The following is a 26,721-nucleotide window of genomic DNA, read 5'->3' as shown; positions in this document are numbered from 1 at the left end:
ACGTATAAAAGGATCCATTTTGTTATCCCCGCCCCTCCTCCTTTTCTGTGATCCTCTGATTCTCTCTGCGATATTGTGTACGTGATGATGAAATCCCCCCCCCCCCCCCCTCCTATGATCAAGTGCGGTATTTTAAAAGACTGACCCATCCGCCTCTGAACGGGTCACGTAGTATGGGTACGGTAATTTAGTTTATGATGCCTATATATTTAATAAGGAAAATTTCCAAGCGCTGTGGACGCCAAAGCGGCAGACATATGAATATGACTTCAAGGTATAAAATGTTGAGAATTGTGCGGACTATAACGCCTACTAGCCGCCCTGCCTAACAGTATTACCATTTCAAAGATTTTTATGATTATTACTTTTTCTCCATACAAAAAAATAAACAGTATTTTTTTTAAATATGAAAATGCACTTTTTAGCAAAAACCTTATTAACAAAAGTCAAAGCTATTGTTAAAAGGAGTATGTAAAAAAAAAATCAGCGTGATAGCTGCACTTTGATCCCTAAGTCCACCATATACGATTTTCGAACCAGTGTGCGCCGCATAGAGTGCCATGGAGGGTAACTTGACATGCGGTCGACTGTACTATGCGTTTACTTAAAACCACAATATGAACAAAAAAATGACCCATGTTATCTCCCTGGTTCAAAATTGAGAAAACTTCGACATTGCATTTGAGGTCACAAATAGAAGTAAAATCAAAATCTAATAGAATTTGCCGAAATATTAATCAATCGTGGTCAGTAGATGGCAACACTTAAACGACACCAGTACCAGCATATAGTACTATGTTATCATTAAGTAGTTTCCTTATAGTGGAATGAAATATAAAAATGCATGTAAGTAGAATTTGGTCCATAAAAATATGTTATATAAAAATATTTATTTATATAGAAACTATATACACATTTAAAAAAGCCATCAGCTTAATATTTTAATACGCGCAATTATTTATCCATTCAGACAAATATTATAGTAAGGTAATTGTAAGTATAGTTTAAATCATGAACTTAAATCCTTACACATTATAAAAATAATGTTGTCTTGTCGCGTTTGTATGAACTCAAAAAATACCGGCCAGATTTAATTTCACCCGAGTTTATTATACTTTGATATGAAGCCTTAATGCCATTATAAATATATATAGAATCACACAAATTGAGTTAGCTCCAAAGTAAGTTCGGGACTTGTGTTATGGGATACTAAATCAACGATACTATATTTTGAATGATATAATAAACATCCAAGACCTCGGTTCTAATTTTCTAGTAACAAAAAATGGTTTTTATTCAATTTTCCATAAAAATCGGAACTGATAACTTAGGAATGTCAACTATATGTACAATTACCTTATTTCACAATCATATTTTTTTTTATTGTCACTAAAATACTTTTTACGTTGTATACACAGACAAGTGCGACGTTGTATATAAATATCAGGGTTCCATTGAAGTACGGGACCCTAAAAATGTTTTCCTCTTCGAATAGTCGCACTAATAAAAATTGTTAATTTTAAAATAAAATAAAAAACATTAAAATCACTAAAACACTAGTGGCAAATTGTATAAAAATATATTTGTATCGTCTTGAAAGTCAAGTTTAGTTGACTGCCATGCCAACTGGAAAAAATCTCAAAGCGTTTCGACCGCTGCGGCCGCGCTGTCATTACGATCCGTCAATTTTCTTGAGGAACGAATCATTAATAAAATTAACATTACCAGAGTGCAGACTGATCAAAGACAAGAAATATAACTGTGAACGGCAACTTTTCACAACACTACAATATTGAGTAAAAATTAAAATTTTTTACAGTGTTGCCAGCGCGGAGGCAGTCGGTCCACATAGTTATCGAGTACACGAGATATAACAATAACTACCTCTGGGGGCTTACCATCATCTCTTATTGCGATGCAGTTCAGGACCTAAACTGATCCGCATCGCAAATTCGTACCATCAAGTTAATTCTTTGTATGAATACGATAAAATAAATCGGTTTATTTGAATCGTTCCGTAAGAGTTGATTGTAGGCCTGCTGTTTGGAATTCAGTCTGTCTATGTATAGTATTGGAATGCTATTATCAAGAAGAAGGTATCAGACGGTATACAGAGGACCTACCACGAAACATAACACATAGTATAACTAATCACACTAACGTCCACATGCGTGTCTCTTTTTCTTAACAGAATATAAAAATTGGGACAAATCACACACATTTAGTCCCAAAGTTCGAGACTTGTGTTATGTGGTAACGACTCAACGACGTACATACAGGTTTAAACAGTCATATAAAAGAAGGCTAGCCTGTTCATTAAAAGCGAGCAAAAACGGGCTAGCCTTTCAATTAAATGGCTGATTAAACCAAATGGATGTGACATACATATACAAATAAGTATCCAGTGACGCAATGAATGATAGATATTTTTGCCGTTACTAAGGCAAATTCTGTAAAAAATCAAATCAAACGTATCCTCCACTGAGCTTTGATACATTATATTGTGTTTAATCTATTTGTAAAAAAAAAAAAAAAGAACTTGCGGCACTTAGTTACTGTGTTTCGTACGTTTGTCGTCATGTCGTGTGTACACGTCTTTAGGTAACAGTCTGGTTCGTAATTTTTGTTATATGTGCTGTTTAAATAGATTGTAAATTGTTGTTAATAGCTTAATAAATCAATGTGTCAGTGTGAGTGTGTCAGTACCCGTGCGCGCTGGGCAGACGCTCGACGTAGTTGGCGGGAAGCATGCCGGTGTGTCCGGTGCGCAGCACGCGGCCCGTCATCCAGCCCGAGTCCACTGACGTCACGTCCGAGATGTAGTCGCCCTCGCGGAACGACACCTGTCGGAGTTGCGACGTAATGTTACTCACGAACAGACGTTTCTAAGAGAATTATGATGTACTAAACCTATGGTAAATATATTAATAATTTCGGGATAAAAAGTACCCTGTGTGTTGATCCAGGTTTATTCCATTCCATATTCCACCCGTGTACCAAATTTCATAAAAATCGGTCTAGTAGATTTTGCGTGAAAGAGTAACAAACATATATACATTCATCCTCACAAACTTTCGCATTTATAATATTAGTAGGATAATAATTAACATTTGTTAGAAAAATATGATTTATTATAACTAACAAACAGACATTTCTTACAGAAACACGCACGTTTTCAAATATTTAACTCATTTTAATCACCTATGCTCGTAAAATTAAACATTTAACCCTCTACTAAATTACTTTACTCTCTCGATGTATAATCGAGATTACTTATTAATATATATAACTTATTAATGTATAAAGAAATATATACTAACTTCATCACTGTCATTCGCTTCGTAATCATACATCGCAACGTACACCGCCTGAAACATACATAAATTATTATATAATAAAGTATATCTATATATATAAAATTCTTACGTTACCGAGTGACTGACTGACAGACAACGTACAGCCGAAACTACTGTGCAGTGTAGATGTGCAATAAGAGAGGATTTTTGGAAATTCCACCCCGAAGGGGATGAAAGGGGTGGAAAACTTTTATATGAAAGTTCTACACCGTTGAAGTTAGTGACTTGAGAATTTGCATTTTAGTTGTTCACAACAAATTAATGAATACGTGTTTCAGATTTATCTGAAAATTAACCCTCAACCCCTTCAAAAGAAAGGTGAAAGATTGTATGAAACTTAATAACAATTTCAAAATAAAAAGCTGAAAATTGGTAAACATACTCATTTTTGAAGTGAAAATAAATTGAAATGTTAGGTAAGAGGAAGAAGAAAACAGTTTAATAATGCATTATCTATTTTTTGAAAATTACATACCTAAGGGAATGATTTAGAGGTGAAAATTTATATGAAATATCATTATTTTTGAAGGGAGACCCGTAAAATGTTTAATTTACATTTGTGGTAATAAAAATATAGGACGTAATACGTTGTGGAAACTTTGTAGGACGGCGCACTTTGCAGACAGCGGGAAATGCGACGGAGACACGTAGTGGAAAATGGGCGAGGCAAGTAGTGGGAAACGGGGCGGGACACATTGCGCTTCTTCTTCACCTGCGCTTTGGAAGCCGGCAGTGGACTTAGTTTAAGTAATTTTTTGACGTCAATAAGTGATGTATATCATCCTAAATTGAATAAAGAATTTTGAATTTGAATTTGCGAAAAACGTGATGGGAAAATATGTAGGAAACGGTACGGGATCCCTACATGAAGGGAAGCGGGAAATCGAACTAAAGATGAGAAAAAATACGCATTTTAATCATATATGTTTACCAGTCTTACAAAATACGTGATAAAAGAATGATAGAGATTTTACTATGAAATCCACGAGAGCGAAGCCGCGGGCAAAAGCTAGTATAACATAAAAATGTACTTTGAAATCATTATAACAAATGTAAAAATAATGAGTTAAATAATAATAAATAAATAAATAAATAGAGAAAATCAAATAATTTATTCAGAAATTAGGCCTGCACAGGCACTTTTTTATATTCTAAATTAAATAATGTATACCAAAGCTACAAACTACTAGCTACTAATACTAGAGATTCATAACAATGCAAAAAAATTTTATTTTCACAGAGCAGAGCTACATTAGATTGTCGGCGGCCATTTCTGAAAGAGAGAGAGAGAGAAAACTATTTCTCTCTCTCTCTCTTTCTTTATCTTCTTTGCAACCGATAAATTTCTTTGGGCCGGGTTCGGCACGGATTGGCCACATAGATTAATTAACTTTTTGACGAAGCTTGTGACGGATACTTTTCTGTATACGTTTTGATGAAGCATGTAGCAACGAATTATGTAATCACTTATTAAACTGATAAAGTCAGTAACATACAAATATTATGAAAATATTATAGTTTAGAAACACTAATAGAAAATACACTGACATATTACAAATAAATAAAATGTCTGGCCGTGCCGCTCCCGCCCGGCCCGGGCAGACGGCAAACACAAGAAGTGCTGGCTTGATGTCGTCAAGCAAGATATGCGTGACAATGGTCCGACAACTAGGGATACCGGTGACCGTGCGAAGTGGCGACGTTGGAAAGCGGATTCTGGGCTCCAACGCTCAACGGCTAAGCCCTGACATTACAATGTGAGTCTGTTTGTACCTGTGTTGTACATACAGCTGAAGAGTGATTAATTTTTTGGTAACAACTGCTAAGAAACAGTACACGTACAAAGTACATAGAAAAATGCGGAAAGTACACATAGACTTAATTTGCTTGCATAAATACCTTTTGCGCGTGCGCAGACGACGAGTGCGTGTGGTGGGCGGGGGGGGGCTGCTCCGCCGCCAGCGGGTCCAGGTCCGTCACGCGCCCGATCTGCCGCGACGGCTGCGGCGTCTGGGGGCCTGACCACACATACGTACATTATTATATCGGTCTCAATCTTATACATATAGTTCATGCCTTAGAAAATAACAATAATAACAAAAAAAAAAAAGAACTTACAAGCCAAAGTATTTAATTACAAAACGCGAAAACATTTTTGGCCATCTAAGCTAGCAGGCCGCGGGCAACAGCTGATATAAAAATGTTAACGTCTTCCAAATTTTACTTCCTTTGCCAATATATTTTTTTCATTGCAATTTTGACCATCCCATGGATGAAGTATGAAACATGAATATAATGTAGACACAAAATGTATGAAAACACAAAAAGCATTTTATGAGCAAATGAAATTGTTATCTTGTGTGTATGTCTTTAGCGAAATAAGTCTTCAATGGATATAAATTATGAAGAGTTTAATATTAGTCCTATACAGGGTAATTTTTTTTTCACTGCTAGAAATTTTATGAGTTTTGTATGATGAAACCGAATTTGTTTTCACAAAAATCTAAAAAGAGTTATCATTTTTTTCTCTCTCCCTTACAAATTTGTTGATCATCAGCTAAGACTGATCAAATCTTACTGATGAAAATCGAAATTTTATGTTTTTCTTTAATTGTAAATTTCCTTTGGGAATTGTTAACATTCACACAAATATGTTGTGCAGTATTGAAAATATTACCCTGCAAGATTATTGTTCTCAAAAGTGTAAAATAGCCACTTATACGAGACACAAAATAAGTTTAATTGGTTATAACGTCTATAGACATAAAGTGGGAAACGACCTCGGTGGCGCAGTGGTAAAGTGCTTGCCTCTGAACCGGGTTCAATCCCCGATCGGGTCATGATGGAAAATGATCTTTTTCTAATTGGCCCGGGTCTTGGATGTTTATCTATATATGTATTTGTTATTTTAGTATCGTTGAGTTAGTATCCCATAACACAAGTCTCGAACTTACTTTGGGGCTAGCTCAATCTGTGTGATTCGTCCTAATATATATTTATATATATTAAAATGACATTTCGCTTCAGACATAGCGGACATACCTCTGTTTCCGTCACTAGTACTGTTGTATATCAACGTTTGTGACGACCTTTGAGTGTTGGGCGGAGCCCTAGGCCCGTCACTGACCGGATCATAGTCCTGGATCCTCCCAATCTTAGGCTGGTTATGGTTCTGGTTCTGATATCCGTATCCGTATTGATTTTGGTATTCGTCGTATTGATACTGCTGATTTTGATTGTACTCCTCATACTTTTTGTATTGATCGTATTGGCGCGGGTTGTATTGGTTGTTGTGAACGCGGTTCTGCGGCAAGTTCTGGTGTTGTTGGACTTGATGCGCCTGCGCAGGAGTCTGGTAGTGGTTCTTGTGCGGCAGGCTGGGGGGCGCGGGAGGGGGGAGCATCTCTGTCGCGTAGCTTTCGATTTGTTGGTGGTAGTCGGTCGGTACGTCTTGAAAAATTATTTGCGAGCGTGAGCGGAAGATATTTCTTTTGTAGGGTGATGCTTTTTTTAATTTTAGAACAGCGCCATTTTAGAAATATCTCCCTTAACACATAGTTAGCAACAGACAAACACAAATGGCCATCACATGATGATAATTTGAAACACACGTTATACTTTGCGAATGTTTATTTAATGTTTATTTATTTTAACTCATCAACAGCTATATAATCGTTCTCACTGCTGCAGTTCTGGCCTTCCTTATGGATGTTTTTTTTAACTAAATATAAATCGAATTCAGACCCTCTGTCATTAGGATTTTTTTTGAACAAGATCCGATAAAATCCACAGAAAACAAATGAGTTTCTTAAAAAAAGTTTCCGGAACAGAGGAAATTTTCGAATTTCGAATTGGCTATTCTCCAACTAGTCAAAATCAGATACTTTTTTAACCCCCGACGTAAAAAGAGGGGTGTTATAAATTTAACGTCTGTCTGTCTTTATTTTTGTAAGTTTTTTTGTGTCATAGATAATTTTATCCCGAGTGTTCTTAGTCATGTTTAATGAAAATCGGTTCAGCCGTTCAAAAGTTGTAGCAAAATGAATAGTGAAAATCGGGGGGTTTTCAATTTGTCTAACAAATAAACTTGTTTAAATGTTAAAAACAAAATTTTATATGAGTATTATTCTATATCCTTTTCACTATACCGTGTCATTCTCAACCGTGACGTTGGCAAAACCATCGTTTTGACGTACGATGGAGCTATAACACTAGAAAAAAACATGTATGACAGTAATGTATTATGACATCACGGATTTTGAAGTCAAAAAGCAGCTAAGATACTTTATTCATGGATTTAGTAAGTACTTTGACGGAGTACCTACTAATTCCATGACTTTATTATTTACAAGTATTGGGTCATGTTGAAACTTTTGTTGAGTCGTACAATGCAACATCGACAACATACATACTTTTCGCAAAGTATAACGTTCCCACGGTAAACAATGGCAAAGAGCAAACGAACGGACTGTGTTGTGATGGGTGGCCGGTAGTGCTAAGCTATAATAAACCTTGTTACTTTTGAAATAGGATAGGTTTCACATCGATGAGTGATTAAAGCTGGTATATGCTTGAGGACACAAAATTGTTTACAAGAAACTTAAAATTATTTTATTTTTGTTGACATAAAAACAAAAATAAAATAAATAAATAAAAATAAGAGCCTTTTTCATAATTTTCTCATTATATTGTAATTTGACAAATAAAACTAATTGCCAGTTAAATTTGCCTGATGTGATCGGCCAGTTAGCCCTATCGAAAACTTGTGAAACACAATTTTTTAAAACATTTTTGATTGATTAACTGCATCTCACTGTGAAACGACTTGATAGTGAAACCCCCAGGCTCTGATTATATTCTTACCGACAAGTTCTCCGTTCTCGTTTATCTGCCTCTGCTTCTCCATTTGCGCCTTCTTCTCCAAATCCCCGTGGTAAGCCACGTTGCTAATTATCTTTGTGTTAGCTTTGATCCTGAGAGTCTCTGGGTCATCTGCCACCTGCAATGTGAGAAGGTATAACCTTAATTATGACTATACCTTTTGAGCACGCTACCTCAAGGTTACAAAAGGTTGCAGGGACTGGCATTTTTGCAAAAATATATAAATATTATTATAATAATTTGTTTTTATTAGTTTATTTTAGTATTTATTTTAGTTGTACAAAGTAGCTTAGGCATTATGTGACATTCGAATAAAAAAATACCTTGATTCAGACTGTGATGTTACGAAGCCCAGTGTCTGCGTGAAAATAAACATTGAAATATTGAAGAGACGGCTCACGTCAACCCTCTTTGAAATGCTATTGTTATCCATCAGCTTAAGGCCTTGCCTTGCCTTCTAAGAGCGTGTGGTATTCTACGAAGGAACCACACCCTACATTTTTTCATATATACTACTATGTATATGTTTATACTATATTTTCCACGTCGCTTCACTTTCCATTATGATGATGATAAACATGACCGGATGGTGTACCGTGGATCGGATCCCGACGAAGGAACTCCTAAGTTTAATTTATTGGAATTTGTTTTAATGATTTTTTTTTTCTTTATCGCACCTGTGTGAATTTTCCCTTGCTCTTCTCGAAGTCGGCGTGGTACTTGACGTTGCTCTGTATCTTCGTGTTCTCCGCTATCCGCTTCAGCTCTGGAGTCTCCGCCATCGTCGTGTGCTTCGCTTTTGGTACGTGGCTGCGATCGAGGAAAAATATTAACGTCAAAAAGTGCATTTCTTTCATAGTTTTAGAAGGGCACCGCGCGCGGAATTTTTATTACTAGTGGTTGATCTATGTGATATTTGAAGGTTCAATAATAAATATATACATATATACGGCCAAATCACACAGATTGAGCTAGCCCCGAAGTAAGTTCGAGACTTGTGTTATGGGATACTAACTCAACGATACCATATTTCATGACAAATACATACATAGATAAACATCCAAGACCCGGGCCAATCAGAAAACGATCATTTTCCATAATGACCCGACCGGGGATCGAACCCGGGCCCTCTCGGTTCACAGGCAAGTACTTTACCACTGCGCCACCGAGATCGTCCATTCACCCTTAAGTCGATTTTGAAATATTCACAATTTCTTAAAAATTTATTGCGTTCGCGAGGTTTAAGTACGCGGCGAACAACTAGTAAAATCCAATTGTGATAAGGTGCATTAATTTTATAATTTCGCATGTGGTAAAATTTTGAAACAACCACGATTTTACATCGTCACCTCGTCACAATTTAACCTAGATTTTGACTAATAAATCTTTTTAGCCATAAACACGTGTTTGAAAGTACTCAGTCTGTGACAAGGCTACATGGCCGAGCAAAATGTGTCCGTTGCTTAAAAATATTAAGTAAGTAGACAGAGAATAGTATAAACGACGTCATATCATCCATTTCGCTCATACAATAAAGATAAACATATATATTAGGACAAATCACACAGATTGGGCTAGCCATAGGTAATTATATCCACGACATGTATTGTCTCCTTGTCTACAGTTTTCTGGTTCTACGACATCAAGCCTAGAAACAAATTTACGAATGGCATTGCCCCGTGAGCTGTAGCTCCATTGTGGAGCCAAATCTCAGCTGATAACGATCTTATCAACTATTATTGCTAGTTTCAATTGCATTGTCCGAAAAGTACAGTCAACAGCATGTCATGTTGACCGGCATGGATGATTTTTTCTTTTTTTTTACTTTGTACATACTACCAGATTGTTTTAGGGTTCTGTATTTAAAACACTACATCTCAATTATGAAAAATAAAATATTGAAGTTCCAATATCTTAGTGATTTGCAGAAAAAAGTTATTTTCGCTAATAAATAAAATTATAGAAACGTTTTGTGGTTCTCCTTGTCCGTCTGTCAAGCAAGACACTTGTTCAGTCAAAACCTATAGACTATATGCTCTACAATCAGAAATTCGGCAAAAAGTAAGAATTTACAATACAAATAAAGTAAAAAAAAATCAAAAAATATGAACAACTGTAGGTATATAGCAAAAAACATATATGAAACCCTCTATGCCCGAGACCAACTCGCACTTGTCTAGATTTTTCCGCCTAACTTATGTCGTCTTAACATGGTAATGATCAACCAATTAACGCATTTTGTCACGCACAGGAAAACATCGCGTGACGAACATCGAAAGTGACTGTAATAATACAAAGTTGTTTTCTTTTTTAGGGTCCTATAACTCGCTCTCTCTCATCCTCGCATGTTCCCGGTTAAATTAGGAACTGTGAGGCCTGAGAAACTCCCTTAAAAACACTAATCCAACTGTGAAAAAAATATACTTGTAAGTGAACGTGATCAAAAGATATGATCATTCAAGGAATGTACTCGTGTTGCCGTGTACCAGGTTTTATAAAAAATACTCATTGACTTAGTATAATTAAATTTGGCAAGATAGAACTTATGATACAGATGAAAGAAAAAATCTGAACATTTTAAGCGAAAATTGTTGATTGATTTATAGTATTACAGAAAAAAACTATTACACGCTTATCTTATGTTCGTGGCGTAATCGATTTCACACAACATAAGTGCATACGCCCCATTAGATTGTCAATTTTGGTATTTAACATTTAAATAATGTACACATATATGTATAGAATCAGCTTCATGGCTCTTCGTCACGGCACAAGTTGAGTGGTACCCTTTTGTAGCATATTTAATGTACCTTTGTAATATTAAAATTTTGTTCATTTTCTGTGACATATATTTGTATGCTATGTATAATTTCTATTATATATTTCTATTTCTATAGTTAGTACGGAACCCTCACTGCACCAGTCCGACTCGCACTTACCCGTTTTTTTTTTTGCACAGACAAATAAACTTCCCTGTTTATTAGTTGAGCATGGCAGTGTTTTTTACGTATAATTTCATTGGTTTACTACATAATTTTTAATACACCTACTCGAATTGGACCTTATTACCAGCGCATAAGGGTGTTAGGGATGGCAGGTATGACGTGCAGGTGACTGTACAAGCTAATCACTGGCTTTCGTAATAGTTTGTAGTTATTTATAATTGCATATTCGATTTATTACTTATTTAGCCCGTTGCTCAAGTAAAATAAAGTAAAATTGATTTTTTTTGCGAAATGAATTATCTAAATTCCCAAAAAATAAATGGTTAATCGAGGTGACGATTTTAATGTATAATAGCCAAAATTATAATTCTAATCCTAATACCTATTCCTAATATTATAAATGAGAAAGTAAAGTTTGTTTATTTGTTTGTGTTTGAAATTTTGCATACATGTAGTTTGAAGTATGGATACTTATAGACTACCTTTCAGCCCGGAAAAATAATAGTTCCCGTGACAAATTCACTTGGGCGAACACGCGGGCAAAAGCTAGTGTTCCATAATATAACAAAAATGAAAATATGCATTTTTTTCTCTTCAATTACAATATAATTCAGTCTTATTTCCCATTGGGATAGGGGGCAGACTAAGAATACAGGAAACAGACTTATCTGCTGTGTTCAATTTATTTAATTCTTTATTCAAACCACAACTGGCATGTAAGATGGCGGATTTTATTTAAATTCGGAATGCTAATTCGAATATCATTCATGGCTCATTCATTCGCATTCCAAATTCAAATGTCACGCCGTCGTAGTCAATGTAACGACTTTACACCTTATTCGTCGGCAACAAGGTCGTTATTAAATATTGATATGCAGAGAACATAGATAATTAAGATTCAATCGAAGTTATGTCATAGCATAGCTGCAAAGAAAGTTGATAATGTTCTGTATAAGGGTTTGTTTATATTGTGCAATGCCGGAGGTGTTTTGACAGGAAGTCAGTGTGTCAGTGTTATATGTTATGTAACTCAATAAGTATATGCATCGATCGATCAACAAAAACGAAAAAGAAGTTTTACATATATGTGATTTTTTTAATTTTTAATATATGTATAAGACCTACATTTGATAATTAACGTCTTTGGAGAAAGGCCGCGGTGAAGTTTGTTGCGCCGCTTCTTCTTCACCTGCGCTTTGGAAGTCGGCAGTAGACTTAGTTTAAGTAATTTTTTGACGTCAATAAGTATTGAAACATCCTATATTGAATAAAGAATTTTGAATTTGATGTTCCAAGGATAGGCATGTATAAAGGTAACTTATTTAACCTATTCCGTCCTAAAGGTACTAAGGTCCTAATAAAGTTATCATATGGTCGACTTAACAAGTTTTTATTTAGTTCCACCTGTCCCGTGTAATAAAATCTTGCAAGTTAGATTTCTCCTACTTCCAGTTGACCTACAGAGTTGAAACTTTCCACGTCGCTTCAGTTTCCATGACAATGCATTATTATGACAAGCATGACCTAATGGCGCAGCCCGGATCGGCTTCAAACGAGGGAGCTCCTCAACCGTTTACAGCAAGGACATGGGTTTTTGTCAGTCGTTAAATGCCATAAGATCTATCTGACGACAATTAAAGCTTGTGGCAAAAATGTCATTTTTGTTTAGTTGTTCATATTTATGTAAACTGCTAGTCAAAAACTATTCAGCCAAAAATAAAAACACACAAAAAGAATTTTATATAGGATTTTTACTCGTCGAACATCACTGTACACACAGCATGGCTTACAGTTTTATTAATATTATTAGATGTTGCCCGGGGCTTCGCTCCCGTGGGAATTTTGAGATAAAATATAGCATATAGCAATCTTGGATAAAGTACCTTTCTAAAGGTGAAAGAATTTTTGAAATCGGTTCGGTAGTTTCGGAGATTACCCGCCTCAAACATACAAACTCTTACCTCTTTATAATAATAGTATAGAAAGATATGTATAGATGTGGAGTGCCATATAGTGTAAATCTGAAAATGTCATTTTTGAAAAAAAAAATTCTAGGCTTACAATCTTCCAGTCCAAGGAAAATCTCTTGTTTAAAATTATCACATACATTCATGATTCATACACCTGATCGAGAAAGCTCACTATACATGCTGCAACAGCTGACTATATATTTATTTATAAAATGACTCAATGCAGGTCACCAGTGTTTTTATAAGACTATGGCTATAATTAGTTTTTAATAACTAAGCACAAAACGGGGCTAAGTACATAGGTTATAATGTTTGCATAACGTGACAATTTTACAAAATATGCACAATGTTCAGTTGTGGCTGACAACCTTTTCTATCCAACTGTTTACAGCGGCTACGCCATATCTTGAACAGAACATTTGTTCAAAAACATAAAATACAACGACAAAATTATGTTTTTGAACAATGTTCTGTTCAAAACATGGCGCAGCGGACCCGGCTGTAAACAGACAAGACAAAATGATAATCTTTAATTATCATATTGTCTTGTTGAGATGTGTGATTAGTAAGGCGGGTCCGCTGCGCCATGTTTTGAACAGAACATTGTTCAAAAACATAATTTTAAGGTTATATTATTAGGTATTATAATCTCAGAATATTGTCCAACAGTGAAGAATATGCTAAGAATGCTCCAACGGTGAGAGCCGGCGCCTGCTCGAGGATATGCAATGATGTGGATGTATTTAATGACGCAATTTATGTATTTATTCAAAATGTGTTGACTTACTTGAACTCTATTATTTTTATTGTATGATTTTATGTAAATTGTATTATGTAATTAATTAATTTTATGTACTTCGCGACATTATTTGTTAACCCTGCTATTGTTGTATAAGTTGATGTACCTAATTCTGAATAGCATACGGATGGTTTAGTCTGTATTATTATTATCTGTATGTGTTATTATGTATAAATTAAAAAAAAATGTGAGTGAACTTTGACGACGTCTGTGGCGCAGTGGTAAAGTGCTTGCCTCTGAACCGAGAGGTCCCGGGTTCGAATCCCGGTCGGGTCATGATGGCAAATTATCTTTTTCTGTTTGGCCCGGGTCTTGGATGTTTATCTATATTATGTATTTGTTATAAAATTTAGTATCGTTGAGTTAGTATTCCATAAAACAAGTTTCGAACTTAATTTGGAGCCAACTCAATCTGTGTGAATTGTTCGTATGTAGGTATTTATTATTATTATTGCGACATCTACCACGCCACATGCACAACGCCGCAAATGTAAAAAGCCGACCATTGATTAGGTACCTAGCTCCCGCCACAAACTCTCTGTGACCGAAATGATGGCGAAAGAAATCTTCAATATACTCACGCTTCGCAGTAAGGCAGTTTTCCGTAACCCTTATACGTCCTCATGTTGAGCGTCATCCCGCACTCTTGACATTTGAAGCAGCCTTTGTGCCACACCTGCAACAGACAGACATACAATCAGATATATCAAACAATCATATATAGTGTCACGTCTTCTCCATCGTCGTCTATGCTGCGTCCATCTATAATCAGAAATCGTTTCTTTATCCAATACAAGCGGCCCGACCCGGCTTCGCTTCGGGTAAAAACATAATAAATTATACACCTAAACCTTCCTCAGGAATCACACTATTTATTGATGAAAACCGCATGAAAATCCGTGCAACAGACAAACAGACAGACGCGGTAGAGGACTTTGTATTGTAATATGTGAGGATAAAGATTATAATATGTAAGCAAAACAAAGTTCTCTGCCGGTTCTGTCTGTTCGCGATAAACTCAAAAACTACTGCACGGATTTTCATGAGGTTTTCACAAATAGATAATTTGATTCCCGATGAAGGTTCAGGGGTATAGTTTCTTTTTGTAGATTGCTATAAAAACTCGGTTTACGTTGCAAGTCACCGCTGCGCGTGAGTCATCGATTACGCTAGTAAGTCATGCATGCATGATCTGCTGTGATCATCACTATGATTAATAAAATTGTAGTGAACAAATCGTATATAATAAGAAGCTGAGGGGCTACCCCGAAACATAAAACACGTAAGAACTAGCACGTCATTGCGTGCACACGTTGTCTCTTTTTTTCACACGATGCTTACACGATATGGGAAAAAGAGACAGCATGTGGACGTCAGTCAGTAAAGTAATACAGTGGACTTATTGGATAGTGACAGGTTGCTAACACATCGCCTACAGAAAGAATCTCTTAGAACCCCTTGATCGATTTATACACTGCCTATTTGGGCATATAAATATTCGATTATAGTATTATTTTCAGCAAGAACATTTTCAGTCCGAACTGTGTGTCATACGATGACTCATACACATACACACACATACAAATACGAGAATAATGGACATCCGTGTCCATTCATAAGTGGGTCAGTCTGTCCGTACATTAACTAGATCTGCTGCCATGGTAATACTTACTTAAATATTTATCCGGATTTTATGAGTTTTAATTTTTGGCGGATGATCGATTTAGGCTGATTTTACTCGAAACCACAGTGAATGGTCTGTGTTCCCGCCCTAGAATAGGACCACTCCATATCCTGGATGTCGTACGAGGTGACTGAGGTGGTGACAAATAATATGGACAAATCATATGAGTTAGCTTCAAAGTAAATTCTAGATTTGTGTTATGAGATACCTACTGTCCTTACTACTAACACAAAGACGGCATATTTTATATAAAAATATATATACATAGATAAACATCCAAGACTCAAGTAAATCTGAAAAAGATAATTTCCCAACTTGACCGGATTTTTGTACGGTTTTCACCGATCAATAGATAACGTGATTCTTGAAGAAGGCTTAGATGTTTAATTTACTATGATTTTACCCGAGCAAAGCCGGGACAGGCCGCCAGTAAATAAAAATTTTGCGGAGCCCTAACAGATGCTTCGAGAACCGCTGAGTTAGATGACTTAAACCATTAATTACCCGTTATCCTTGTTAGAAAAGTAGTAAACGGAGTCAAGGTTAACTTATCTCTAACAGTATAACTTAGCGTTAACTTGGGTTTAGATACAGCGAACCTAACGGTGCCAAACCGGTCGGTTACGTAACTTAGGTTTTAGGGGACGATATATGTGGCGTTCCAAGCAAAACCAGTGGGCAGATTCTTTTGTGTTGGCCATTTTGTGTCGTCATTTCAATTTATGTTTTAATTTTAATGCCTTTTTTTTAAATGGCGTCCGCGGAAGAAAAGCGTCGTGGTTAACACCGAGCGGAAACCAATTTGGTACATATTCCACTTTTCATATATAAGTGTAAGATTGTTGTGCTAATTGTGTGGTACCAAATAAATAGCTTTTCTTCCTTTCTTTATTCTAGTTTCCGAGATATTTGAGATTTTATAGAATAAGGTGGAAAATTGACATTTTGCGATTTTAATTTTGCGATTTTAAGGGCTACGTTTTCATACAATAAACGTCTCTAAAACATAAACACAACGTGAGAAAATTGCAATTGTATGTTTAGTAACTAGAACTCTAGCTTACAGTTTAAACTTTCAATGTCTGTTTCCTAACAATTTGATGTGTGAACCTTCAATTTTTTTTTACCAATAAATGTGAATAAAGTTAATTTGTTTTTTATTTCATATGAACAAAAAACAACTATTTAACTATCTAAAAACCACATAAATGTCGCAGCCATCTGGTTAAATCAGCCATTTAATTGGAATGCTAGCCCGTTCAGTAAACGCCGGCATTCAATTGAATGACTAAAGGACAACTAGCCATGTTGTTGAATGAAACGTGACTTGGCTGAACGCCATTGGAACATTTTTCCAGTGCCAATCGCAAATGAAATGACGGCCTTTCTTAAGATAAAATAAAAAGTAAAAGTTAAACATCACATTAATTTATATAACATTATATTTAATTAACGGAAAAATTTGCTTTTTGTGCGAACTGTATGACGCCATATTTGTTTTGGCGACTCTAGAGCCACAGTGGAAGAAATGTGAACTAAATTTAAATAACGTGTCTGATTTGATGAACGTCAAACCACGACATTAATATCATTTAGGTACCTATATAGTCATTGTGTATTACCTAATAGCCACAACCGTCAGTCATGAGGAATAAAGTTTGCAAAGGGGCCCCAGCAATCAAATTGCCCCGACCGACCCCGACGTTTAATTCGCCCTGATGTTGCAGTATAGAAAGTGGTGACCCGATTACAGCAGATGGCGCTAAGGTCGTGAACTAGTTGCGCATAAGTTTATTGCTTGCAATACTTGATGTTAGTTTGTTTCTATTAGGTTAAATCTCGAAAACTGCATTAGAAATTCTGAATTTATTTGTTTAATAGTAAACATCTTATAGCTGCCGAGATCCTATTCATATTATAGATGCGAAAGTATATTTGTTTGTTGTTGTTGTCCTCTTCACACTCTATCTACTAAACCTTTGTATTTTGTACTGAAATTTTGTACTTTGAAGTATGGAGAAGGACGTAGGGTTTCACTTTTCAACCCAAAAAAATACGGGCAAAAGCTAGTAGGTTATAAACGTAAATTGCATTCGGGGCTATGACTCCGCAAAGCCTAAGGATATGCATAAAAATAAACAAACTATAACAATAAACCTTATAATAGATTCGACTGTGTTTTACAACCTGCTTTGTCTGCCTATCATGCTCGTACGACATCCTCGGGGGGATAAAGAGTGGTTCTAGTCTAGGGCGGAACCACACGCCACGACAATGCAATCAGGCGTACATTTCTAAAATAAAACAATAATAGAAAAATGTGCGGTAAGTTAAATGAGTTTCTGAAATAGTGATAGAATGACAATCCGACGGCTACTCCCTGGCTTTTCCCTTTTAAACCGACTTTCAAAAAGGGAAGAAGTTATATATTCGGGAGAATGATGGTGCATCCAGGAACGGCTCCGGAAGTAGGAACTCCTCACCAGTTTACTGCTCGGACATGATTTTTTTGTCATTGAATGCAATAAGATTTCAAACAAACAAAAACTTGAGAAGATTTTTTTTAACTTATTGTCTTTACAATGTGCGCGGGAGAAGAAACTTTTATTTACATATATTTTTTCTATGGCACCACAATATATTGTAGTTTATACACATAGACAAAATATTACATTGTAATGTAATGTTCTTAATTATATTTGTGATTGGAGCAAAAACAATTGAATTGAATTAATAAATACAATCAAAGCCACACAATGTCAACTCGAAACTTAGTCATCGCATCCAATCCCGAGAGTGAATTAATAATAATTCAATTTAGTTCGATTGTAGTTGCGACTGGACTATAAATTGGCATTTGTGGTTTCTGAGAAGTCCATCAAGGAAGCGTCCATATTGGTCTGAATCAAGCAAATTTTTTTTAAAGCAAAGATTTCCTCAATTCACGTCATTTTCATCTCGCTTTGTTCTATTTACGAAGTTGGAATTACCAAATAAACATCTTACTTCTTTTTTCTTTAGGCTAAAACAGAACCCTATTACTGAGACTCCGTTGTCGGTCTGTCAACAGACTGTATCTGTCCTGTGATACATAGACAGTTGAAATTTACACATATATGTAGTTCAACTGCCGCTATAACAACAAAATTAAGCAATAAAAAACAGAATTAAATAAGTAATACGCCTTTTTGCCATTTTTATAGATGTTGCCCGGGGCTCGTCCTATAGCAGTCTTGGATAATGTACTTTTCTAATGTTGAAAGAATTTTTTAAATCGGTGCGGTAGTTTCAGAGATTACTCGCCTCAAACATTTGTATGTTTGAGGCGGGTAATCTCTGTACTAAGTCTAGTGTTTGTACACACAAACGCTTACCTCTTTATATAGTAGATGGTACGGACCCTAGGTAAACGAGCCCAACTCGCACTTGACCAGTTTTATTTTTATGTCGCATTGACCTTGTGTGGATTGTAGAATTTATTTGTATTTGTATTCCGTAGATTTTAGGATATAAACTGGAGATTCTCATAGGCTAGTAACCTATTTAAATTTCATCATAATTTCTTCGGATGACCTACGAATTCAGCACTCTGTCTAACCCGTAAGTGTTAAAGATGTGCCACTGTATCTATCCATCATTATGCCCTTTACGCTGCTGCCATTTGCTCTCAGTAATTTTGGGTACTAAAATATATTTTAAGTGAAAACATTATTTAATGTTAGCAGAATTAGCTTTCACTTAAATCAAGAACGACAATATAAAATCGGCGATTTTGCGATAATCTCTTGGTCACGTTGAGTGGTGTTACACCATCGAGGTTACAGAAATATAGCTCAGTGAGTTTTTCCACTAGATGACGCCACTGATCGAGTCATCATCATCATAATATAGACTGTGTTATTGCAAAACACTGGTGTCAGATTTTATTCAAGTCTTTTACGACTTTTACAACTAATTACCGCCATCTAGTTGGCGCAGGTTTCCTCACGATGTCTTCCTTCACTGGAAGCAAGTGGTGGTCTATGAAAACTACTATATGAGTCAGATTGGTATACAAACTCATATGGCACGAGTATACGAAGGGATACGAACCTGAGATCCACGAGTAGGATACGAACCTGAGATCTTTCGATCCACAGGCGGGCGTCTTAACCATTACACCACTAATCGAGTGAGGCCCCGTTACTATGGCTGTGTCTGAATTTGCCATGGATCTGGTTGTGTTGATATGCTGTAGACTGTACAGTCTGTCTAATGAATTGATTATCAATGAGGGCGCTGTGTAAATTCAATATTTTTTTTTTATTTCGATTGTGTATAGCTAATACAGATAACATATTTTATTCAAGTCATCTGTGCAGGATTCCTCGCGATGTTTTCCTTCACCGGAAGCAAAAGGTGGTCTACAAAATCTACTCTATGCAGAGTCAGATTAGTACACAAACTTTTATGGCACAAGTAGGGTTCTAACCTGGAACCTTTCAGTTACGGACGGTCTTAACGAATTATTCCCTAGAGATACACTTTCCCCGTAGACACAATGAATATTGGACCAATTCCGCCGCGATACAGTTCGGCGAACTTTAGCGGTTTGGCATACATTGCTGGATTTTCATGGCGGTAAATAAAAGTTCTCATACAAACAACGCAATGCTTGTGCATTCGCGTCGGCATCTGTCCGAGATCGACGATAGTGTAAAGCCGGTATACAGATTCAATCATTCGACGCGCCACATTTGCGCTTCATTAATTTACAGTGAGCGCAATGACTTGTGCCGGTTGAGCGCACAATTGAGTTTAGGATATTTCATTACCAGATCAATACACTGTTAGCCTTGCTGGGAAAACGTAAATGACTGATACATCTTATATTACTACGGAGACATACTTCCCACGGGATGGAATGCGGAATTTGTATGATTTTTCATTGAGGATTAACTACGGACTAAGCCATAATATCTATGTGTGTGTGTAGTTGGTATACTATATTATATACCGGTTACAAATAAACACTATCTTCGTCTCTCTCTCATACACGCGTTTTGTGACGGCCCAAAGCAAGATGGCGGCTTCAAAATAAAACTTTAAAGATTCTGCTATGATTTTATGACGAACTAACTGTCTATGTGTCGTCAAGCATTTTTTGAGAATGCTGTCATTGTCCGTAAATCGCATTGTACGACATCTTCAGGATGAAGGGCGGGAATCACACGTTCAGGGTATTCACAGTCGTGATTTATGATATGTTAAATAGCTTTCTCTATTGCTGAATAAGCACTATCATTAACAAAACTATTGAGACACGATTTACATAAATAGTAGGATAATATTAGGACACTTGATACGACACGATGCCTTCTTCAGATATATTAAAGAAGGAAAGGTGGAAGGAAGAAGGGGCCCAGGAAGACCAAGATATATATAGTCACACCAGGCAAATTAAAGAAAAAGTGGGTGTCGTGTCTTATCAAGAAGAAAATGAGTGAATTGCGCCGAAAAGAGCCTCGCTCTTAATTTACATGATGATTGACATAACGTTAGCATAATCAAGCCTCAGGATTTTTCCTGTATATGGATAATAGCTATTTTTATTTTTGAAAATATTTGTTTACATAATCCACGTCATACTTTCTGACACGTGGTGTGTAAATATATGTATTTTGATAACAATGATAAGAGATAAGAATTGGGGTTATATAAGCGTGATTTGAGATTGGTTCGATACGGCGATGCCGACAAACGAGTGCACGTTTACGTATGTTTGTTTTCCCCTTTGGCGGATTCGGTATACATTGCTGGTTTTATATATGAAAGGAAATGTGGTAATTCTAGGGTTCTAGGCCTTACAACACGCCCACGCATATTTACGGAAAATATTGTCTCTCTTATGTGAGCGTTTTCTCAGCCACTTCGCACGGACTTTAGCATCCCACGCATTCTTGACGACGCATATGCAAAAAATATGTATACTGTGCTATTAAGCCCTATTTAGTTCGACGAAAGTTAGTTCTAATGACGTTGCGCATGCGCAGCTTTAAAAGCGCCGTACCTTATCGCTTAGTTAACACGTAATTAGTTGCGGGTATCGAGCCGTTGCACAAGTTTCACGGCCCATTAACTAATGCAAACAGATATTGTTTATAGTTTTATTTGGCATTAACGAAGATAGGGTAGCCAGCTCTTACCATAGATACAAAATGACAATGAATGGTCCAGGATCCGCTTTACTATTCATCTCCACTTAGGACGGTCATCCCTAGTTATTAGACAATTTCGGATGAAAGGCGGGACACTCTTTGATCAATAAATCGCTAATTACCGAAAATAAACGGCCTTATTCCGATTATAAACTATAAGCACACAGTTCGCAAAACCTTGGCGGATTCGGCATACATTGCTGGTTTTTCATTGCGGCAAATAAAAGCTGTCATACAAATTACGCAACGTATATTCGCGTCGGCATCTGTCTGAGTGCGCCGGCCCAACATTACACCCGCTTTTAGTAATCGTGCGTTCACTTTTTATCTTTAAAACCAATTAGCTTAAACTACTTAATAATCCGATAGTTCATTCGTTCATTACTTTGTGATCAACGTAATTAATGATTTAACTAACTTACCTTACCTACCTTACCTTTTAAAATAGATTTTTAACCAATTATTTTTTAAGTTTAATGGGTTTTGGTGAAACTTTCCCAGTTAAGTTAAGAATTCATATTGAGCAATGTAATCATATATATGGTTACTTCGATACAAACACAGTTGAGGCGTGCAGTTCCCGCCTTAGAATAGGATCATTCTATATCCTCTACAAATGAATAGTTCTACCCTAAGAAACATTCACACCACAGCTGATAGGCAACAATAGCATTCCCAAAGAAGTTTGACGTCGGACAGTCGTAAAATGAGGTTATCTTCCTTATTTTTACATTGACCCTCGGCATCCGAGGCGTCTCAGCCGTAAATGCAACCAGAAATGAGCGAGGATGACAGAGGGATACAAACACAAAAAGCATCATCGATTTTTTCGGGGTTAAAAATCCTAAAAATGTACCTAATTAGTTATCAATTTTTATCCCAATCCATTCTAGTCTTTGAAGGTGTAACAAACATATACAAGCATTAGCATTTACAATAAAAAAATATCACTGCAAATAAAATGATATTTATGCACAAAACGGGGACAAACAAGAATGTGATGTCATTATATCGAACGTCGTCTACACTGTAACCCAACGTAATTTTCGCCGTACCTCTCACCCGGTTCCGTGGTGTAGTGGTTATCACATCTGCTTTACACGCAGAAGGCCGCCAGTTCGATCCTGGCCGGAATCATATTTTTTTTTTACATTTATTACTTATTTTTTCTTTAATCTAATTATTTTTAAGAAACTTCATCTTTTTAATGTTTTGTGGCATATTTTAATCGCGATTTTCACAACATTAAATATTTTTTTGGGATAACATTTCCGACATTTTACACTTTTATTTAGGAGCGGCCCGGGGCTTCATTCCCGTGAGATTTACGGGATAAAAATAAGGTTATCCATCTCCAGTATTTCTCACGTGCTAATTTTATCGATATCTGTCTAGATAGCAAATTTTGCACTATTGAGTAATAGACATCTTCACACTAGCACACATCCAAATTTCGAATTTAGAACGAGGTTGTTTCATAGTAACATTTTCTTTGAGCTAAAAGTGGCCAGTGACGTGCATAACTAATGTTACCTTTCGACCGTTGACCTACTCTAGCTACTATTATATAATCTGTGCTACCATTTAAAAAAAAGAAGGAACTTCTTTAAATACTTAAAAATACATACTTTTTGTTGATCTATGGTTATCTATGGTACACAGATATCGGATAATCGGGCAAGACGTGGGCTAACAACAAAAACATATCCTGCCGCGTCTGTCTGTCTGTTCGCGATAACTCAAAATCTACAGCACAAATTTTCATTTTCAAATGTTTGGTTTCCACCATATACATATAAAAGATTAATTTTATCTATGGTTTCCACCAATAGATAGTGTTGTTCCCGAGGAAGGTTTAGGTGTATAATTTATTATGTTTCTACACGAGCGAGGCCGGGACGGGCCGTTAGTCAATTATAAATCAGACATTTGTATTTACAATGAACAGCACATCAAGTTACCCTGCATAAACCTCTTCTTTGCAATGAATTTGGGTAGGTTGATGGGCTGTTGACTGTACATTACAAAAAAAAGTACGGAACCCTCAACGCGCGATTCCAATTCGCTCTTGACCGGTTTTTATTAGTGACTACTGACTACATAATATGCCACTGCATAGCCAGAGCCAAAGACGGAAATGCGAAGTTCTAATGACTGTTGCATAATTTACCGTTAAGCGGATTTATGCAACTGTTTGATAATTTTCAAAACCGCAAAAATAGGATGGGTAATATTGTCAAATGGATAAGAGTTTGTCTATTACTAGCTGCGCCTAGGGGCTTTGCGCAGAGTGACAAACATACAGACATACATCATCACAAACTTTCGCATTTATAGTTGAATTGAATTTCGAAAACAAAATTACACTATGTGTTATTTATTCCAGGTTATATTCTACCCGTGTACCAAATTATATAACAATCCGTCCAGTAGATTTTGCATGTAAGAGTAACAAATATACATACATATTTACACATCCTTATAGACTCGGATATAATTTAGGGCTAGTATAAGTACATTATAATTCTTTTTTTGTTTTGGATTTGTAGTGGATAGCATGCTCCTCTTTATTTATTTATATTTGCATACCTATATTCGGTAAAACGTGTAGGTCTAATTCATTTTGACTATTTGTACTCATGTTTTCTTTCTTTCTTTCCTTACAAACTTTCGCATTTATAGTATTAGTAGGATTCGACATGCTGGAGGATGTCGCAGCGCAACTGAGGTATGGGTAAGTAGGTAAGTCTAAAATAGGTAAGTCAAAACTACCAAAGTTTTTACGATAGGTATGCCTGAAATTGTTGACTTAATTGTGTATTTTTTATTACTCATGATGACCTGGACCTTCTACCATGATGTGATGTGACTCTCCACCGAGTATTGCAGTCACATCATGGTAGAAGGTCCAGGTCATCATGAGGAATAAAAAAAAAACACAATTAAGCCAGCAGAAAAAACAGAGTACTTGGGTTTTGAAGCTTTCTGGATTATGTCGGCTACAATTATTATGATTATGTCAGTCCAGTTATTTCAAATCATGTTTAGTCTACATTTAGTTCAGGTATCCTTATCACTCACAAGATAAAGGTCAAATGTGTTGACCTTGACACAGACTGTCATTTTTTTAAGCCCAGAGTCCACTTTTCTACTTTTTCTTCTCTGCTTTGAGCAGTCTTTGTCATCCTTAGTAGTCAGACCATTGGGACTCATATCCATCTTGACTTAGCCTCAATTATGTTATGGGATACTAACTCAACATATAAACATCCTGGACGCAGGTCAATTTGAAAATGATCATTAATCCTTTACAATCTTGTCTGATTGGGAATCGAACCTGGAACCTCCAGTGTAGCAGTCTGGCCTGATGACCATTACAGAGGTCCCAAAACTTCTTCTTTGCGTTAAAGAATTTGACAACAAGAACAAGTCAAATTATATGTTGCCAAAAATGTTCTTCCTCTGCTACTACTTATTAGCTTCCGCTAATTGACCATTCTCTATTGACCTAAGGGTCTCCCTATCTATAAAATGTATTAGGCAAAAAATAGAATAGGATTCGAATCTAGTTTCCAACGAGAATCTACATCCCAATGCCATGGTCATTCAGTCTAACATTAATAACCAGGTACAGTAGCTAATGAGCAATTGTACACACTTCATACTTAGAGCTTTATGCAAAGGTAATAGAGGTGAAGTTACAATTAATATGGGTGATGTGCTGTGACTGTATCTGTTGATCTTTAATTTCTTTTTTATCAGTACTGATAACTATATCAAATAATGTTGATAAAGGTAAGCTATAAATAGCCAAATCATTGGCAAAAACCTTGAGGCCCATAACCTATCCGTCTAAGGAATATAACTGAACAGCTTCATCAGAATTTGAATACAATTGAAGAAAACGTGACACAAGGTCGCTTTGCTAAGACTAATTAGGTAAAAGGTCGACGGTATAACAGATATGGCGTTATTGCCACTATGATACATATCAGAAGCAATTTATATAATTTAATGACTCATTCTTGGCTGAATGAATTGATGTACCGGCCCACTGTTACATACTTGCTAAAAAAGAACGTTGTTAACATCATTCGAATTTAGAACATGCCTTTGTTGTTACTTGCGAAGTGGAAGTACCTAGGTATGATAGAAAGTATACATTTTGCAGCTTTCCTTGCAATCGGAATCAATGTGCAGGAAATTAAACTAGTTTACTTAAAGGAATGCAAGAGAAAATTACCTTGTCCAAACATTTCAGCTCCTCCGTTGGGTAAACTGTTTTCTCACACCTTGCGCAAGTTTTATTCATGTTGAACGATTTCTACACACTAACACTTAAAATAAATATAGGCACTGGTATTTCACAGAGCGACACAAATTTCCACGATTCACAAACAAAGTTCAGAATTCACTTTAAGTTAAAAACACTCACGAGCACGAATTTCGTAGCATCCCCGAACGCGCATGCCAAAAAATGACAAATGGCGGCTGCTAGTGTTGCTTACTACAGAAATAATAATCTCCCAAAAACGTTGTTGCCAATGTAACGAATTTTTTGCATGGAATTAGTAAGTACTTCGTGGAAGTACTTTATAAATCCTTGTTTTATTGTTACCAGAAATTAAAACCCTCGAACAAGCGTTATTATTACCCACGTCAAATTAGAGTTTACGTCTACCATGAGTTCTGCCTGAATAGTTTTCTAAAGCGACGTAGAAATTACGTACGTATGCATCATATTCTTTATTCATAGATCACTTTGTACCCTTGTACCATACGTATAATCACCATCCATTATTCTACAGATATAAAAAACATTTCATTCAGGCATTATTCACTTCAGCCACAAGAAGTCCTCAGCTGGTTAACTATACTGTACTGTCTAC

The 26,721-nt window shown here is 36.2% G+C and overlaps 1 protein-coding gene and 1 non-coding gene across 2 annotated transcripts; one reads left to right on the top strand and one right to left on the bottom strand.

The window, feature by feature from the left end:
- Positions 1–2,698: 2,698 nt before the first annotated feature.
- On the bottom strand, positions 2,699–26,320 carry Lasp (lasp). Its single transcript, XM_053765526.2, has 8 exons — positions 26,076–26,320; positions 14,533–14,627; positions 8,915–9,047; positions 8,220–8,355; positions 6,399–6,806; positions 5,256–5,374; positions 3,321–3,368; positions 2,699–2,843 (listed from the first exon to the last, which is right to left on the bottom strand). Exons 1-8 carry the CDS (start codon positions 26,142–26,144, stop codon positions 2,700–2,702), a joined length of 1,152 nt encoding a protein of 383 aa, XP_053621501.1. The 5' UTR covers positions 26,145–26,320; the 3' UTR covers position 2,699.
- TRNAV-UAC (transfer RNA valine (anticodon UAC)) lies at positions 22,897–22,969 on the top strand. Its single transcript has one exon. It is a non-coding gene; the product is annotated as a tRNA-Val (tRNA).
- Positions 26,321–26,721: the final 401 nt, after the last annotated feature.

The sequence above is a fragment of the Plodia interpunctella genome, chromosome 27 (genome assembly GCF_027563975.2).
Source record: "Plodia interpunctella isolate USDA-ARS_2022_Savannah chromosome 27, ilPloInte3.2, whole genome shotgun sequence".
NCBI lineage: Eukaryota > Metazoa > Arthropoda > Insecta > Lepidoptera > Pyralidae > Plodia > Plodia interpunctella.
Note: the sequence above shows the minus strand (reverse complement) of the source record. Positions and strands in the feature narration are given on the sequence as shown.

Coding starts and splice junctions, on each gene's coding strand:
- Lasp (XM_053765526.2), bottom strand. CDS start 26,144: ATGAATAAAACTTGCGCAAGGTGTGAGAAAACAGTTTACCCAACGGAG. Junction 9,048..14,532: donor AAACTGCCTTACTGCGAAGC/GTGAGTATATTG, acceptor CCTCGATCGCAG/CCACGTACCAAAAGCGAAGC. Junction 6,807..8,219: donor CGAGAACGGAGAACTTGTCG/GTAAGAATATAA, acceptor TAATTTTTCAAG/ACGTACCGACCGACTACCAC.